The sequence below is a fragment of the Rhinichthys klamathensis genome, unplaced genomic scaffold (genome assembly GCF_029890125.1).
Source record: "Rhinichthys klamathensis goyatoka isolate OS25496 unplaced genomic scaffold, OSU_Roscu_1.1 h1tg000140l_1, whole genome shotgun sequence".
NCBI lineage: Eukaryota > Metazoa > Chordata > Actinopteri > Cypriniformes > Leuciscidae > Rhinichthys > Rhinichthys klamathensis.
The window spans coordinates 1,162,051-1,178,630 of NW_026606675.1; the positions used below are offsets into that span (position 1 = coordinate 1,162,051).

At 37.1% G+C, this 16,580-nt stretch overlaps 1 protein-coding gene across 1 annotated transcript in view; it reads left to right on the forward strand.

The window, feature by feature from the left end:
* Nucleotides 1-16,580, forward strand: part of csmd2 (CUB and Sushi multiple domains 2) — a 334,540-nt gene that overhangs the window by 235,554 nt on the left and 82,406 nt on the right. The window contains exons 26-29 of the mRNA XM_056257596.1: nt 11,237-11,439; nt 13,151-13,342; nt 14,658-14,796; nt 15,175-15,362. Coding sequence (XP_056113571.1) covers nt 11,237-11,439; nt 13,151-13,342; nt 14,658-14,796; nt 15,175-15,362 — 722 coding nt within the window. The remainder of the gene's footprint in view (nt 1-11,236; nt 11,440-13,150; nt 13,343-14,657; nt 14,797-15,174; nt 15,363-16,580) is intronic.

Consider the following 16,580-nt stretch of genomic DNA (forward strand, 5'->3'; position numbering starts at 1 on the left):
TTCTTTAGTAGCTTAATCAGTAACATCGACCAGCTTGACCAAGATGCTAATGAACATCATCATTACGTTGCTCCATCAGCTAGACCAGCACCAGACCAACGTAAACCAGCATGGACAAGCGTTTTTGGAGTATAGACAGGGCCAGATTTACCTCATATTGTGACATGGGCAAAACAAATCTCTCTCCTCCCCCCAATATGCCCACGGGAAATGTAAAAACACTAAGAAAATGTAAATGATTAAACCCTGTTGTCAAAGCTGATATTGTGGCTTTTTAAATGATAAATAACATTTTACCAAAATCAAGCTTAAATCAAGTGACTGGTTTTTGACCAGCGAATGTCGTGTTTTGTTCTGTCATTAGAACGGCCGCATCTGAGGCAGCAAGTGCATCGTTTCATCAACCTACAGGCTGTAAAGTTTATTGTTGCTATATTAGTTTTTTTTTTACCCATGTCATTTAGCCAAAATCTAATTTTATTAAAGATGAAGTGCAACGCACAGGCCTTAAGGACAGTATTGGCTATGACTCGACGGCAAATGCTAGACAAAGACACTCTTCTCTGCTCCTCAAATACATACAATATTATCCTTATATATAGTAAAGAAAATCCTGTTGTACTGTACAATTGTTTATCGAAACTTGCCAACCATGGCAAAAAAAAAAAACTAAAACAGTGTACGAGTAGTCCAGTTGACTTGGCAACACTGGTCCAAACTGCGAATGGCACTTAATTCACAATAGAGGCAGTTTGAGGATCCAGTGGAGTTACGAGATTTAGTCACAAGCTCTTTTCAATACTTTTCATTGGTTAAATATTTGCAAAACCCACAGACAGATGTAAAGAGTGACCAATAGTAATGGTTTATGGAAAAAAAAGATAAAATAGACCAAATGTGGAGAGACAAGCTTCTGCCTGACAGCAACAATATTATAAATTGTATTAATTTATAAAGTAATTGTCGTACAGAGTTTTAGCAGGAATTTTAGAGTGAAATAATAATAATAATGAAAAAATGAAATTCTCCACATTGTAATTGCCCCCCGGACATGCGAGCATATGCAAGTGCCTAGAAAGCTTATGCATAAATGATCTGATCTGTTGCTTTTTTTTTATCAGCAGGTTGGACAGGCACAGGGGAGAGAAAGACCCCCGAAGAGTCTAGAGTTGATCAATCAATTAATGAGGCTAATTTTTAATGAGCTGTGAAATTGTGCCGTCTCACTTGCAATGTCTGCTTGGTCATTACTCTCAATATACAAACTGTCAAAGTTTGAAACTCACAATTTTTCTAAAAGGTTAATGTACCCCAAAATCCAATACTTTGCTAAATGGAGGAAATGTGCTCACGCGCACCGAGAATAATCTGATGATAAACACCCGGATGGTTCTTCTGCCGGTGTTCTCATGGGAGCACTTTGCAGTGGGGATGGCTGACAGCGGTAAAGGGAGGAGACCGTGCATTGTGGGTAGAAAGTGCTGTGCATTTGTTTTTAAGGTGGCCTCACATTTGCTGAATCAGACTGAGAACTGCTTCTTACACCTATCCAATCTGCCTACACTGCAGATAAAGATAACTAATCATTAATGCATCAGCTACCTCCGCCCCCAATAGTCTACTCTAAATGAAGGGTTTTTATTTAATTTTTAATATTTCGGTGGAATTTTTTTTTTAAAATAAATTGTTCATGTTATGTTATGAATTACATTCTGTATTTATTTATTTATTACCAGACAAACAAACGCAGACTAAGAATTTCTCGGCTGTTTTGTGCTGGTTATTGCTGGTTTGGTGCTGATCTAGCAGGTCTAGCATACTATTCATCAGCAGAAGTTAACTGGGGAAGCTAGCCAACAACCATGGCCTCTCTGATGATTTTTTTATTTTTTTGTCCAAGAATGTGTTTCTGGTTTTGAAGATAGAGTTGAATCCTTATGGGGACGCTAGCAGAGTTTGAGTCTTGATCTTGTGGCCTTGACTTTGAGACCTTTTGAAACCGTCTTCTCCCAGACTTTCATTGCTCTGGAAAAATGCTTTGAATGATGCAATAAATGAATCACTTTCTCTATTTCAGTTCATTAAAATGGACAGTCTGGCTCTTAGACAAGCAGTGGTCTGGGAATGACATTCCCCCGTTCTTTAAATTCAAATAATATATTTTAGTTGTTGTTGTTTGTTTGTTTTAACCACAATCGAAACTCGTCCTCTCCTTCAATCAAATAGCTTCCATCCAAATTGCAGTCGTACCCATCTGGGATAATGGAGATGTCCTGCACAGATATGTGCATAAAGGTGCCCTTGAGCGGCTTGATGTTCTATACTCTGCTGCAATGAGAGATGAGAACCATCATTGTAGTGATTGCAACTCAGCACTGTATTGATATTCTGACATCATTTTGTTTTCTTCTTCAGAATCTCCTGTTGACTTACAATGATCTAACCGCAAGGGATGGCATCATTGTAATAGAGGGCAACAATCCGGTTCTGGAAGTAAAAATTCCGTATCTAACAGCATAGCATTACATAACATAGGGAAATTGATTGATTGGTTTATTTTTTATTAACTTGTAAACCGTTCAAAACAGACCTACTGTGAGGTAATCAATGATTTAATTGAAGCCATCATTCTACATTATTTAAACTTTTTTTTTTTTATATATATAATTCTTTAACAGTGTAATTCCTAGTGGAAAAACTAAATTATCTATGATTATTATGCAAACAATTCACACAATTAAAAAAAATATATAGCACATTATAAATGTAATATATTTAATTTGATTATGTCATTCACAATGCTTTTTATTTGTTTTGCTTTATACATAACTAACCATCTTTACTGTCTAGTAAGCACTGTTTTCTTCTTCAGGATGCAAATGCAAATTCAATGCAAATCTGTCCACCTTAGACAGGACATCTTTGTACACAATATTTACTCCATCTCTAAACACTACTGTCCACACATTATTTACAAAAATGCTACATTGTTCACTTGATTTTTCTCTAGACATACCAGATCCTTCACTGGTTGATTAATATTCAAAACATGACTGGAAGGAGTTTCATGAAACTATAAATGTATCACCCAGCTTTCAAGTATAATGGACATTTTCACAAACACATGCACATGCTTCTCACGTTCTTAACAGTCATTAGATATTTATCTCATGCTTTCACAGATTTGAAATGTTGTGTATGTTTTCAAATGCTCTTTTCATTATTGTATTATTTATTCGCTTTTTGTGTCCCCATCAGGATAATTAACACCGTCCTTGCTATATCATCCATGTAGATTTTGTTCTCAAGTGACTTGCCTGGTTAAGCGAATAAACAAATAAATGGATCCACAGACATGCATTCACAAAGCACACGTCGCTCCCTGTCTGCCAAGTCATTGCAGCAGGAACGCGGCGAGACTCCCGGGGTAGCGGCGCTGTTTGGTATTCATATGACACAGCTCTTCTCTCCATTTGCCTTTCTTCCTCTCCTCTCTTTGGCACTTCCCTTGACATCTAATTGAAGCACTTTGTTTCTTAAAGATGCGTGCAACACTTTGCTTACCTCTTGTTATCCACTTCAAAATGGTGGTTTTAGTTGTTTAATTTGGACGGACAGGAGTCTTGGCTCAGTCTTGTGCTTGTTTTTAAGTTTTGGAAAAGAATAGAGTGAGTAAATCAGGTTTTGGATGACCTCTGTTGAGATCAAAAGTATTTTTCCATCTCTTGAGATACAGATGACCTCTACATTTTGTGTGGTTTTAGGGGAACAAATCAAACCTTGTTGGGTTTAGTCTTTCATCACCATCCACTTTGTGTTTAACATGCAAATCTGACAGACTGTAACCACCCACTCTCCTGCCAACGCTCCCCACAACCCTACCAACCGCCATCCCATCAGTGAGGATTACATGAAAGAGTTGTAGAGCAATAGAGAGAGAAACAGGAAAGGATAGACGAAAGAGTAAAACGCATTTCAATAAATAAAAAAGGAACATGAGGATTAGTTAGCGATAGTTGCGCATGGATTAGCTGTACCAGTATGATGTTTGTTCAGACAAGACCCTCGCTCTCCTCTCAATATCAGTGTACCTGGAACTGAGGTTAATTAGCCAAGCATCAAGACCAGTGCTAAGTAAAAAAAAAAAAAAAAACTCCTTAAAGCTATAGCAGAGGATTTTCTTTTTTCGGGTGGGTAGCCTATACTATTGGTCCACCTAAGTTAGTCAATCATTCTGGTGATATGCTTACGTAAGGCGGTCGTACGTGCTCGTCCCTATTTAGTTTTCGCTTTCTGCGCATGCGCACTTTCAGGTGTATTATGTGTGATGAGTTACGGTTTTAGCCATTCCTTTGAAAATGGCTGAGGGTCGAAAGAGAAAAAAGGTATACGAAGTGTATGATAAGAAGAGAAAGGCCGCAGAATTTAGAAACAAGACCAGAGTGATTTTGGGTGAATTTTTCACACGCTGGCGTGCGCTAAAAGCACAGGTTGGGCTTCCCACTGATGCCGCAGTCGCGAAGATTCTACTAGACAGGTAAAGTTTGACATGCTCTTTGGAGAAATCCATTTAAAATCACTGCTAGTAAAAGTTTAATAGGCGTTCCCTCTCGGGAGCAAATAGAGTGTTGCGCATGTGCATTTTTAAAAAAATTGGAGAGGGCGGGTCTTCTCTAAAATTCGGAAAGATCCTCCGCTATACCTTTAAGTTAAGAAAAACTGTATTTTACTTTCTTAACTTAAAGGGATAAGTTCCGCACCATCATGTCATTTCAAAACCTGTAAGACGTTCTTTTTTTGCTGTTGTACGCAAAAACAAGTATTTTGGAAAATGTCTCAAAGATTTCCATACAATGACAGTATTCAATGTGTTAACAAAAACAGTTAAACATTCTTCAAAATATTGTCTTTTGACAATATCCCATTAAAAGTGTTTTGCAACTGGTTTCAGAGTCTTTAACCTGGCTCTGAAAAGCCTCTAAACAGATACATTTCGGCCCGTATAAATGTTCATACTGGTTCAGTCTGGTTTAGCCATCATAAAGCAGCCTGAATCATCACAGAATATGTTCTAGTCTGATTAAAAATTAAAGATGATGAAAAAGTATGTGAAGAAGAAATAATTCTGAAGAGCAAAAGAGCAAAGTTCAAACTGCACTGATCTTCCATTCTTAGCTCAACTTCATGACCATGAAAAAACTAACCATCAAAAATTTTCACCAGCATGAAAATTTAACCAAGTTGGTCCTTTTAGAGCAGGATAGAGATAGAGTACTAATATAATATTTATTAATATTTTTCCAGAGTTCTTTTGTATATTTTCATGTATATTTGTGTATATTAGTTTTAGTAACTGTGCTACTGTAATCTTCATATATATTTTGTAATATATACCTGTATTTATATTTAGCTGTATTTTTTATTTCTGTTAATGTTTTAGTACTTCAAATGTATTTCCATAGTTCCAACAATTTAATATTTATGTTCAGTTACCAGATTTTTTTTTTTTTTTTTTTTTAGTTTGTGGTTAAACCAGACTAAAACCTGGTCAGGGTGGTCTGTTTGAGTTTTAGAGAGGTTTTGGATGAGTTTTAGATGGTCAGCAGTCAGCACCCACAAGCCAACTTGCACCGTGTCTACATCAGACATGAGTGGTGCGATGCACCAAAAGAGAATAGAACCCTTTATAATCAGTGATGTTGAGCAACACAACAAATCCCTGACAGTAAACTGATGCCTCGTTCTATTTATGACGCACTCCATGCACTTGCTATACCTCTCATAGGAAGGACAAATGGATTTGCAACGGTCGGTTTGTCGAGTTCAGTGTAGACAGCTTCTAGCTCTTGCGGCTCGGCGGGATGCACTGCATCAACGGTTGCATCCAGTGTGGACAGTGTTTTTTTGGGGGGGTTTTTGAGAATATAAAAAGGTGATGAGAATATAACAAAAAAGATGTGACACTTCATGCTGGTTTATGTTGGTTAGTGTTGATTTGGTGCTAGATTAGCTCATTAACATGTGTTGACACCAGAATACCAGCATCTAAAATACAGCTGGTTCCATCAACTGCACGTAACACCTACTTTAGCATCTTGCAGGCAAAGAGGAAGTTGGCTGGCAGTAACAGAATAGGTGCATCATTGTGCGGCTGCTTCCCCTTGAGAAACCAGCCGCCACTCGCATAGATTAGCGCTCTATCATTAGCATGACACAGATCTGTCCTGTCGGCAGTGATGCGATGGATGTTGGAGTCTGAGGGGGTTTCTGAAGTGCTCGTTTCCTCACAGAAAGCAACAATGTGTGTGTGGTAAACCTTGGGGTTGCCAAATGGGTGGAGGGGGATGGAATAATTTGGTTCTTTATCAGATTTGTAATAGCACTCTGGCTGTAGGCTGATTAATCTCATTTAGAACTTCTGGATTGAATAATGTTCCGCTTTCTTTATCTGTCTGCCTGTCTCGCTGCGGTCTCCTCCTGTCTCTCTCGCTCTCTCTTAACATTGACTGTGATGTTATCGCTGGAGGTCACAACGTGTCTGTATTTGTTGGTCACTAGTTTAACAATGAATAAAATGAATGGATGTGTGTGTGTATTGAATTCAGTTTGATTGGGACACTTTTTGCCATTGAGATGACTGGGGAAAAGTGTCCCAATCAATCTGAATTCACCCTATATATTCTAATTTGCATAGACTTTACTCAGACAAACTTTACCACATTGTCTGTCCACTGAATCCTGCTGCTCTTGTCAGTGGAAATCACTGACTCATTGAAAATGAATGAGTTCAGATTTGTAGTCTTATGGTCAAAATGGGTGTCCTATGTTAATCAAACACAACATGCAGGAATGTTGTCCTGAAGGTTGTCAAGATAGTGGTAATCAAGGGTTTTTATTGTACTATATTTTATGTACCATTTATTAACAAAACAATTGTGTTGTTGTCTTTTGTTTCTATATGTATTATAGACTTGCCTTATAGTAATGCACCCCTTGTTTTGTTTTGTGTTCTAATGTGTTTCTTATTATATTTACAAAAATGGGAATGTTGGGAATGTTAGATCTTTGGTCTAGATCACAGACTGGAACTGTGACCATGAGGTAATGTACATATGGCTATTGTATTGTTCCCAATGTTTCAAAAAAAAAAAAGAAAAAAAAAAGAAAAGAAAATGAATGAGTTCCCGCTGCTTTATGGGTGTAAGTGTGAACGGAGCTTTACACTTAGATGCAGGGCTTTTCTTTATTGGATACATAACTATAAATAACTGTTGATCTCTTTCATTTCACACTCAGACTGCGTGCAGAGTGAAATACCTGTAGTTCGCACAGTTGCTGTATATTGTGTGTTTATGTGTGTCTTTCAAACTGAATAGACGGATTTGTTGAATTCTAAAACCCACACAATATTAAATTGAAACTGGGATTTAGAAATACTTCCCACTCACATCTTTATGGGTGGAGAAACGCACATACATAGAGAGGTGGAAACCCGGGGAAGCTCTGCTAATTCACTTTCGTCAATTTGCTCTGTCATGGCAACACTATAGTGGAAATACTACACACATGTATGGCCTACAACACTATTGAAATCGTTATTTTCATCCCCACAGCAGTCGTTTGTAAATGAGAGGATTGCATCAATAAAACCCCTTTTGTTTTCAGTAAGCAGACAGGTTTTTGGTTTCTAATGCAGATGGACATAACTGAAGTCATGGGGTGCATGTTTGTTTTCTAGAAATAAGTATCTAACTTGGCTTTTGAGACATCAATACTTTTTATGCCGCCCCTGAAGTCATCCATGTGTAAAAGGCCTGTGAACCATGACTGATAAGGTCAGCTTTTACACATGATCTCTTTTTCTTGCTCACTAAGCATAGGGCTGCAGTAATGCATGGAATCGCTGTACTCAACCCAATGTCTCTCTCTGTTTTTTTGTTTGTTTGAGTTTTTTTGTATATTGTGTTAATGCAGCGTGGACTGTGTTAATGAGCTTTTGTGTATATGTGACAAAGTTCTCCGCCGCCTCCTTGGTTAAGGGCTTTTACTTGAGTTTCTTAAAAGCAGGCTCCTGATATCATTTACATAATTTCCTTTCAAATTGCTAACTGTTGATGATTTAACTTACAAATCGTTCCAGTTAAACTGCGATTAGTTTATATGATCTTATTTATCTCAAGTTTTGTTTTAAATGTCTGTATTGTTCTTAGGGTTGCAAAATTCTGGGAATTTTCAAAGATGGAATCTTTCCATGGGAATTAATGGGAATTAATGGGAATTTAAGGGAATTAACAGGAATTTATGAGAATAAACGGGAATAAAGTGGGAATTTTCAAAGTTGAGGGTTGGCTCTTCATAGGGAACCTAAATATAGTTGAGGAAAGTATATTTTAGCATAATCTTGACTAAAACAAACAGATGCCATTCAAATACACTTGAATATCCATGCCATTCCTCAATCACATGCACATAGAACACTGCTTACTGCATGGCTATTGAGACCACACCCCCTACTGGCACTGTGCATGCCTCCATCACATGTACAGAAGCCCAAAGCACAAGACTATTGAAGGCGCACATTTGAGCCTGTGGACTAAACAAAGTGAAGTAAGTTTTGATGATATTATGGGGAAATATATTTATTAAATGATTAAATTGCAAATATCACATACAAATGTATTCATCTAGTAGCAATGCTGATAAGTTAGATGCTAAATAAGCTAGCATAACTTTATTTACCACATAAGGCAGATGCTAGCTAGTAGCTACCTCATGTGGCTGTTTTTCTCTGCCTCCTGCAATATGTTTTCAAGATCATTCCAGTTGTTTAGCTAGCCTTACTATTTATGTATCTGTTCATGCCATTGCATTAGTATTCTTACTAGGGTTGGGCCGATGGATGATATCATCGTCCATCGTGATGGCTGACAGACATCACGATGTTTAGCCGACATCGCGATGTCCCCCCCTCCCGCCATGACCCGTCATGCTTGGCACGTGATTCACAACAGCCAAAAAAGCGCTGTATGACAGATTTAGCGCTTTTATTTCTAAATATTAACAAACTTGCTTACCATGTCATAAACTATCTTCTATTCCGATTCTCAAATATGTGTAAGTGAGTTTGTTTTGTAGTTTAAAAAACCTTTATAAGTTATCTTGATCTGTAACGTGAGATGGGCGCCGTGTTTGGGCCGCAGTTCAGAGATTCCTGTCTGTTGGATTTAAGTTATTACAGCGCGTGAATTCATCTGTTCAAAACTTGTTCTGTTCTACTTACAAATAAATCTGTTGAAATATCTGTTGAAAACATTTTGCATGGATGTTTTCTTATGACTTCTGTTTATATTTATGCTTGGATATGATACAATGATCGATTACATTACAATGAATTCCCAGTTAGTTCCCCTAAATTCCCATTAATTCCCATAATTCCCATTATTCCCGTGGAAAGTTTCTAAAATGGAATATTTCCAAAATTCCCCAGCTTAACTTCCCATGGAAATTTACCGGAAACTTTCCGGAGATCTACCGGAAATTTTCTGCCCCTTTGCAACCCTAATTGTTCTACAGAAATATTTGTTTTCTTTAACTTGGATGTTTTTTTGGACTTTTACCTTGATAGTCTTCTTTAAAGCATACTTAAGGTAGATATATTCATATTATATTTTTGTATGTCTTCCCATTTCTTTGTCAAGCTGGTTTTAATAATGTGGTAAAAACCAAATTTGAACTCTACTCAACTCATTATAATTTATAAGGACATTGCCTAGAATTTATCACAGGACAAGGAAGGTTCATTTACACTGTATTTCAATAGTCCACTTTATACATTATACTAACTATAAGTAACTTTGCAACTACATGTCAATTGTCTCTCATTAGGGTATTAGTAGATTATAGGTTAGGGTTATAGAATAAGGGTTTGGGGATAGTTGAATAAGTTGGCATGTAGTTGCAAAGTTACTTATAGTCTTATAGAATGTCTGTTTAGAGGAGTTTCAAAACAGAGAGTTAGCAGATATTAAGCAGACATTCCACTAATTCTCTAATGAGAGTTAGTTGACATGTTGTTGTAAAGTTACTGGAATGTTTAAAGTGGGCTATTGAAAAAATAAAGTGTTACCGAAGGTTCACCAGATTGCTCTGCACACAAATGTGTAGGAAATTATTTGGGACAAATGTACTGTATTTCCATTTTTAAAGATCAGTGTGAGAAAAGTGATCTCTGAAACGTTGGGTTTTAGAATAACCACCTTGAATTGAATTCAATAAGGTCCAAAAACTTTAGGTTTTTGTATTTAAAAAAAAAAGCCATTGCCAAGCCAAAAGCCATTGCATTGCGATGTTTATTCGATTTTGTTCAGCATTTTTGCAGTGTATTGCACTTTTTTGATTATGTGCTTTTTGGCCCTTTTACTAATTTTTCATTTGGATTTTTGCTTTTGGTTTTTACATTTCTCTAATTCGAAAGAATTGGCAGTGTTGGTCAATTTGTCCTTAGTGTATATCATAATGCAGTAGACTGTTCTCAAGAGGTGTTTTCCTAATGTCCCCTTATTGCAGTACCTGCAGCAACAACGTACAGAGCCATTTCTGTAGAGACAATCTGTTATAATTATCTGTACAGAACACTTTGTTAGTTATGTATTCAGTACCTCGTCCATTAGTAAAGCAATCTGGTTCTGGCATTTAGGTTGCAGAAAACAAGTACATTTCCCTCAGATTGGAAGTGGCATGTCTCATTCATGGATCACTTTGAAAGTCCTCATTTAATTTCTGTTTCTTAAAGGTTAATGACTTAAATTTCTGCATGTTCTACATTATAGTTAAAAAAAAGATATTTTCTCTCATTCTTTAATATTCTTCTTTTTATGAAATGTCCATTAATGAAATTTTGCCGGTGTCAGTCGACTAATTTTCACTTATTTTTGAGTCTTATTTTTCTCTTTATCTTCTCTCTGTCTCTCTCCCTTTCATATCCTTTTAATATTAAGTACTATCTAAGTGCTAATTTCCTGTCTGGCAACTCGAAATTACCCATATCTCTCTTAGAACAAATTATTATTATATAACTAGTGAAAACTTGTGAAAATGTACAAATTAACGATGTGATTCCAATTACTTCTCTTTCCGCTTGGCACCGTAGAGATATGATTGCTCTCCTTTTCTCCCTACCTCCGACTCCCTTCCAGAATGACTGTGTAATGTTATGTTTGTATGTGTAACTCCACAGGTTGCATTTCCTGGTCTTCCACACAGAAGAGGTGCATGATGTTTTGCGCATCTGGGATGGGCCTCAGGACGGAGGTGTTCTCCTTAGAGAGCTGAGTGGCTCTACACTTCCTCCAGACCTCCACAGCACCTTTAACTCTGTCAGTCTGCAGTTTACAACCGACTTCTTCACCAGCAAGCAAGGTTTCGCTCTGCAGTTCTCGGGTATGTGACTCCATTCACTCTCATTCCATTTCACTGCTCCACATATTCACCAGCGATCAGCGTGGAATACTTGATTACAGGAATTCACAATGCCTGTATATTCTCTAAAGGGGGAATAATTAATTTTCTCACAAAAGATATGAAGTGCGTAATTGTTTTGTTTGTTTTGCTCTTGTGCATTGAATCAAATTGTTGTGATTCATTATGGAGTTATTTGATTTGGTTCAAGGCTTGGATGTCTTTATTATTATTATTATTATTTCATTTTTTATTTTAACTTTTTTATGTCAAGCCAGAATATAAACTGGAAAAAACATCTTACAGAATCAAGGTCGCTGTAAAGTGGGCGGCTGCACAGATGAGCATGTTAAGTCAATCTCTGCAAACATATGGTATTTTTATGCTTTAGTGGAGTCACACACACAGAAATAATACATACAGAACTTTGAAGCGGGCATATAAGTTGTTTTTATTTTTTGCAAAATTGCATTTGCATCTTGGTGTTTCCATCCAGCACCATCCTGAAACTCATACACGTTTTGATAAAAACCTTAGTGGGAGACAGTGCTTGAGCTCCAGGATGACAGCTGAGAAGCACCATCTTAGAGCTTCTCCTAAAGCCTCCGACAGCACCCACCCTGCTGCACGGCCCAGCAGACACAACCTCTCCACTGACAATAAATGAAGCCCGTTAAGCCAAGGTTTATGTGCTTCTGTCTGCTGTCAGCCTGTAACCAGGGAAACCATTCCCGTCCACCTCCATCAGCCATCACTCCAACCAGAGAATCCTGATTTCTTACATGATACCTTAGAGACCCTAAAAACAACATTAAAGGTTTTACATAGAGAGTAAAAAGAAACAATATGGCATTATGCATTAACGACATGTTATTTCAGTTCCAAAGCCTCACATTTTACTTTCAAAACAGCCCTTCTGGGTTAAAGCATCTTTAAGAGAGTACCACAAAGATGCAGGTGCCTAGATAAATAAATGAGTGTGTGTAGAAGAATGCAGACTTGAGCTGTCATTTGGGTGCTCGGAAGATGTACGTTTACAGCAGTTATTAGATATTTATAATGGCTGGTAGGTCAGCACCACAACCCAGTAGGATGACTTAAATGGTTATGAACTCCAGACTTTCTATTTTTCAGTCTAGTACAGTGGTTCTCAGCCAATCAAACTTTCAAAGAGGCCATAAGATAAATTAAAATGCATTAAAGTAAGCTAAAGTTTAACATTCAAAATGTAAACTGACATTCTACTTGATTGCTTATTTACTTCATTCCCTCAGCAACTGTCATTTTACTTAAGAGCCAGATTTCCCACGGCCTTGAAAAACTTGGATGTATGAGGGAATTTAGAAATAGTGATTTTTAGACCTGGAAATGTTAGAGAAATGAATAAGATGTTAAAAAGTCATTCAGTCTTTAAAATATTTGATTGAGTAGAAATAGCTATTTGTGAATTTTAAAAGAAACAATAAAAAAAATCACTGTAATTATGACTAGAAAAGTCATGTAAATTAATTGGTCTAAAAATTAAACCCTGATGAATGTCAAGTTATTGAAACTTCTCGAATTATTGAATTTAATTATAATTAATTATAATTATTTTCACAAAGGTGGAGAACCACTCTAGGATATTAGGTCAAGGGGAGCCATTGATTAAATTAAGTTTTGTGACTGGATGTTTGTTTGTTTTTCTCTGCAGTTTCAACTGCCACTTCCTGTAATGATCCTGGCATTCCAACAAATGGCACTCGCATTGGAGACAGCAGAGAGCCAGGGGATAATGTGCTGTTCCTGTGCGATCCCGGATACCTCCTACAGGGGGCGACCAAGATCACCTGTACCGAGATCAACAACCGTTTTTTCTGGCAGCCTGATCCGCCAACCTGTTCTGGTATGAGCATGCCAGATTAAGAAATGTAAACACTCCCATCCTCAACCAACATTTCCACTGGGGTCCCTCCATCTTTACGCAGTCATTATCCAGCATATTTTCAGCATAAGAGTGGGCGGTTTTATCTTAAAAGAGCAAGGCTTTCTATGTCAGTCGCAATGCCTGTCACTTCCAGTTATTTTTGTTGTACAAAAACAGTGTGTTATGCACACTGTACCATGTTGCAAACTGGTATTTGTTATCATATTATTTTAATTATTATCGTAATCATAAACAGTTATGTTGCTCAAAAAGAAAACCATTTACTGCACTTTATTCTTCTAGTTATTTACTGATAGCGGCTAATAAATCAGAAGTCTTGCACTTTCAAAGAAAATAACTTACCTCTTGAAAAATGAGGATACTCTATCTAACCCATTAGTTTCACATAAAGACATTAAAATTGACACACAAGCAAGAGTGCAGTTGTAGTGAATATTGACACAGCTGTGATTTGACTAATGGCTAATAATTCTAATGCTAATATACTGTTTGTGTTTTGACATTAAAGCTAGAGAAAACACTTTTATACACTGCAAAAAAATTATAAACGCAACACTTTTGTTTTGGCCCCCATTTTTCATGAGCTGAACTGAACTGCGGCCTATTTATCTCAAATATTGTTCACAAATCTGTCTAAATCTGTGTTAGTGAGCACTTCTCCTTTGTCGAGATAATCCATCCACCTCACAGGTGTGACATATCAAGATGCTGATTAGACAGCATGATTATTGCACAGGTGTGCCTTAGGCTGGCCACAATAAAAGGCCACTCTAAAATGTGCAGTTTTACTGTATTGGGAAACCCCGGACCCCCCAATACAATAAAACTATCTCGGAAAAGGAGAAGTGCTCACTAAGATGTTAAAAAGTTCATCATGTAAAGCAATTCTGTCTCTGCAGAAAATATGGACTAACCCGCTCTATTCATATGGATTCGTTTTAAGATTTCTATATGAATTTTTTGAAGCGTCAAAAGTGGTAGTTGCGTGGACAGTCAATGGAGGGACCGAAATCTCTCAGATTTCATTAAAATATCTTAATTTGTGTTTCGAAGAAAAACAAAAGTCTTGAGGGTGAGTAACTGATGAGCAATCTTTTCATTTTTGGGTAAACTAACATGCTTGTTTAGTCTTATTTTAAATAATCGGAAGTCATCTTGAGGCCCCCATGAAAGTTTGCTGAGGCCCCTAGTTGGCCCTGGACCCATGGTTGGGAACCACTGTTCTAGATGAAAGACGTTTTAGCGTTTTTCTCTCCCTTCCTTTTTGCTGCAGCTCCATGTGGAGGGAATCTGACTGGTCCCAGTGGACTGATCCTGTCCCCTGAATACCCAGAGCCCTATCCTCACGGCAGAGAATGTGACTGGACAGTAACAGTAATGCCGGACCACATCATATCACTCACTTTCAATCAGTAAGACTGGTTTATAAGACTAAAGTCCCCTATTTCCTGTAGGTAATAATAGCTGCATTATCATTACAATACATAGATATGCAATGTTATTTAAGTATTATTGATATACTTTTACAGTATTTATTTATATTTTTTATTTCATATGTTCAGCGTCTGTGTAGATTAAATTGATATTTTTTTTCAGTTTTACTTTATTACAGTTAAATGCCAAGGCAACATTTCTAATTTTGAGTTTAGGTTTTTTTCGTCTAATATTTATTATTATTTATTGTTTTATTTCATCTTTATTTCAGTTAACTAAACACTTTGTAATAGTTTTAGTTAACAATAGTACTGGTAGTGTGTAGTCATATCATACATGTTTCTTCCTCCCGTCAGCTTTAGTCTAGAGCCGAGCTACGACTTCCTGCACATCTACGATGGGCCTGATTCTCTCAGCCCGCTGCTGGGCAGCTTTTATGGCATTGACGTCCCGGAGCGCATTGAGAGCAGCTCCAACACGCTCTTCCTGGCCTTCCGCAGTGACGCCTCACTTAGCAGCAATGGATTTGTCCTGCAGTACACTGGTATGTTGCTCCCTTGTGTTGGGAGGAATAATTTATATCCGTTTCCATTTTGTAGGCATGCAATAGAGTCCTTCTATGACTGTATTGCATGATAATTTGGTCAAATAATGGTATCAGAATTACCCTAATTTTCCATTTGTCTTTGGTTTTTTTGTTCTTTTGTATGTGTAGTGTTCCGTACTGCAACAGCACTTTGTCTGTTGCCTTGATCACCCTCTCCTATACACCATTGTGCAGCGTGTAATTATCGACCCATGGCACTTCTCGCAGTCGTCTAGAAAAGAATTATGAAAATGAAAAGCCAGAATGCGCTCACTAAAGCTGGCATCTGATCAATGTTTTGCTGTCACACTAAAGGCTCTGTGCAAATGAGAACAAATGCAAGTTTACTGTCCCTGTATTCGCCCTGCTGACCTCACTTTGTCTTATGACACTTTGGCTTATTTGTGTATTCATGAAATGACAGACTCGTCTGATCAGACACAACAAGGTCCAAAATTAGTACTTGACAAGAGTCAAAAACGGAGTAAAAATTGGCTTTGGCGAATACATAAAACTGAGATGCCATCCATACTGCCACACTTCTTCTAACAATCTTTGCCACAGCGGACCATCAGAAATTGATATAAAATGCCTTTTTATTTCTCTAGACCTCCTTATGTCGACAGTTGTATATAATGTGCAGACATGTATGTAAAATATATTAATAACAAAATCATGATGTGTCTTTAAAAGTTTTTGTGACAGATGCAGTTTTACTGAGACACAGAGACTGTTTCATACTGTATATAACTTCATATTTGACCATGCTTTTAATAACTAATGTGCAAGTAAAAAGTACTGTTCAAAAGTTTGCAGTCTTTAAAAAAATGTATTTAGCCAGGACACATTAAATTGATCAAAACTGACATATAATAAAACAAAACATTTTAAGTAAATGTTGTTCTTTTGAACAAAACTAACCCTGAACTAACCCTAACAAAAAATGATTAAGCAGAACAAATAATTTCAACATTGTTAATAATAATTATTATGATTTGAGCAGCAAATATGATTTCTAAAGGATCATGTGACACCGAAGACTGCTGAAAATTCAGCTTTGCCATCACAGGAAGAAACTGCATTTTAATATATGTTATTAGTTACTACTTTATTAGATACACCTTGCTAGTACTGGGTTGGACCCCCTTTTGCCTTCAGAACTATCTTAATTCTTCG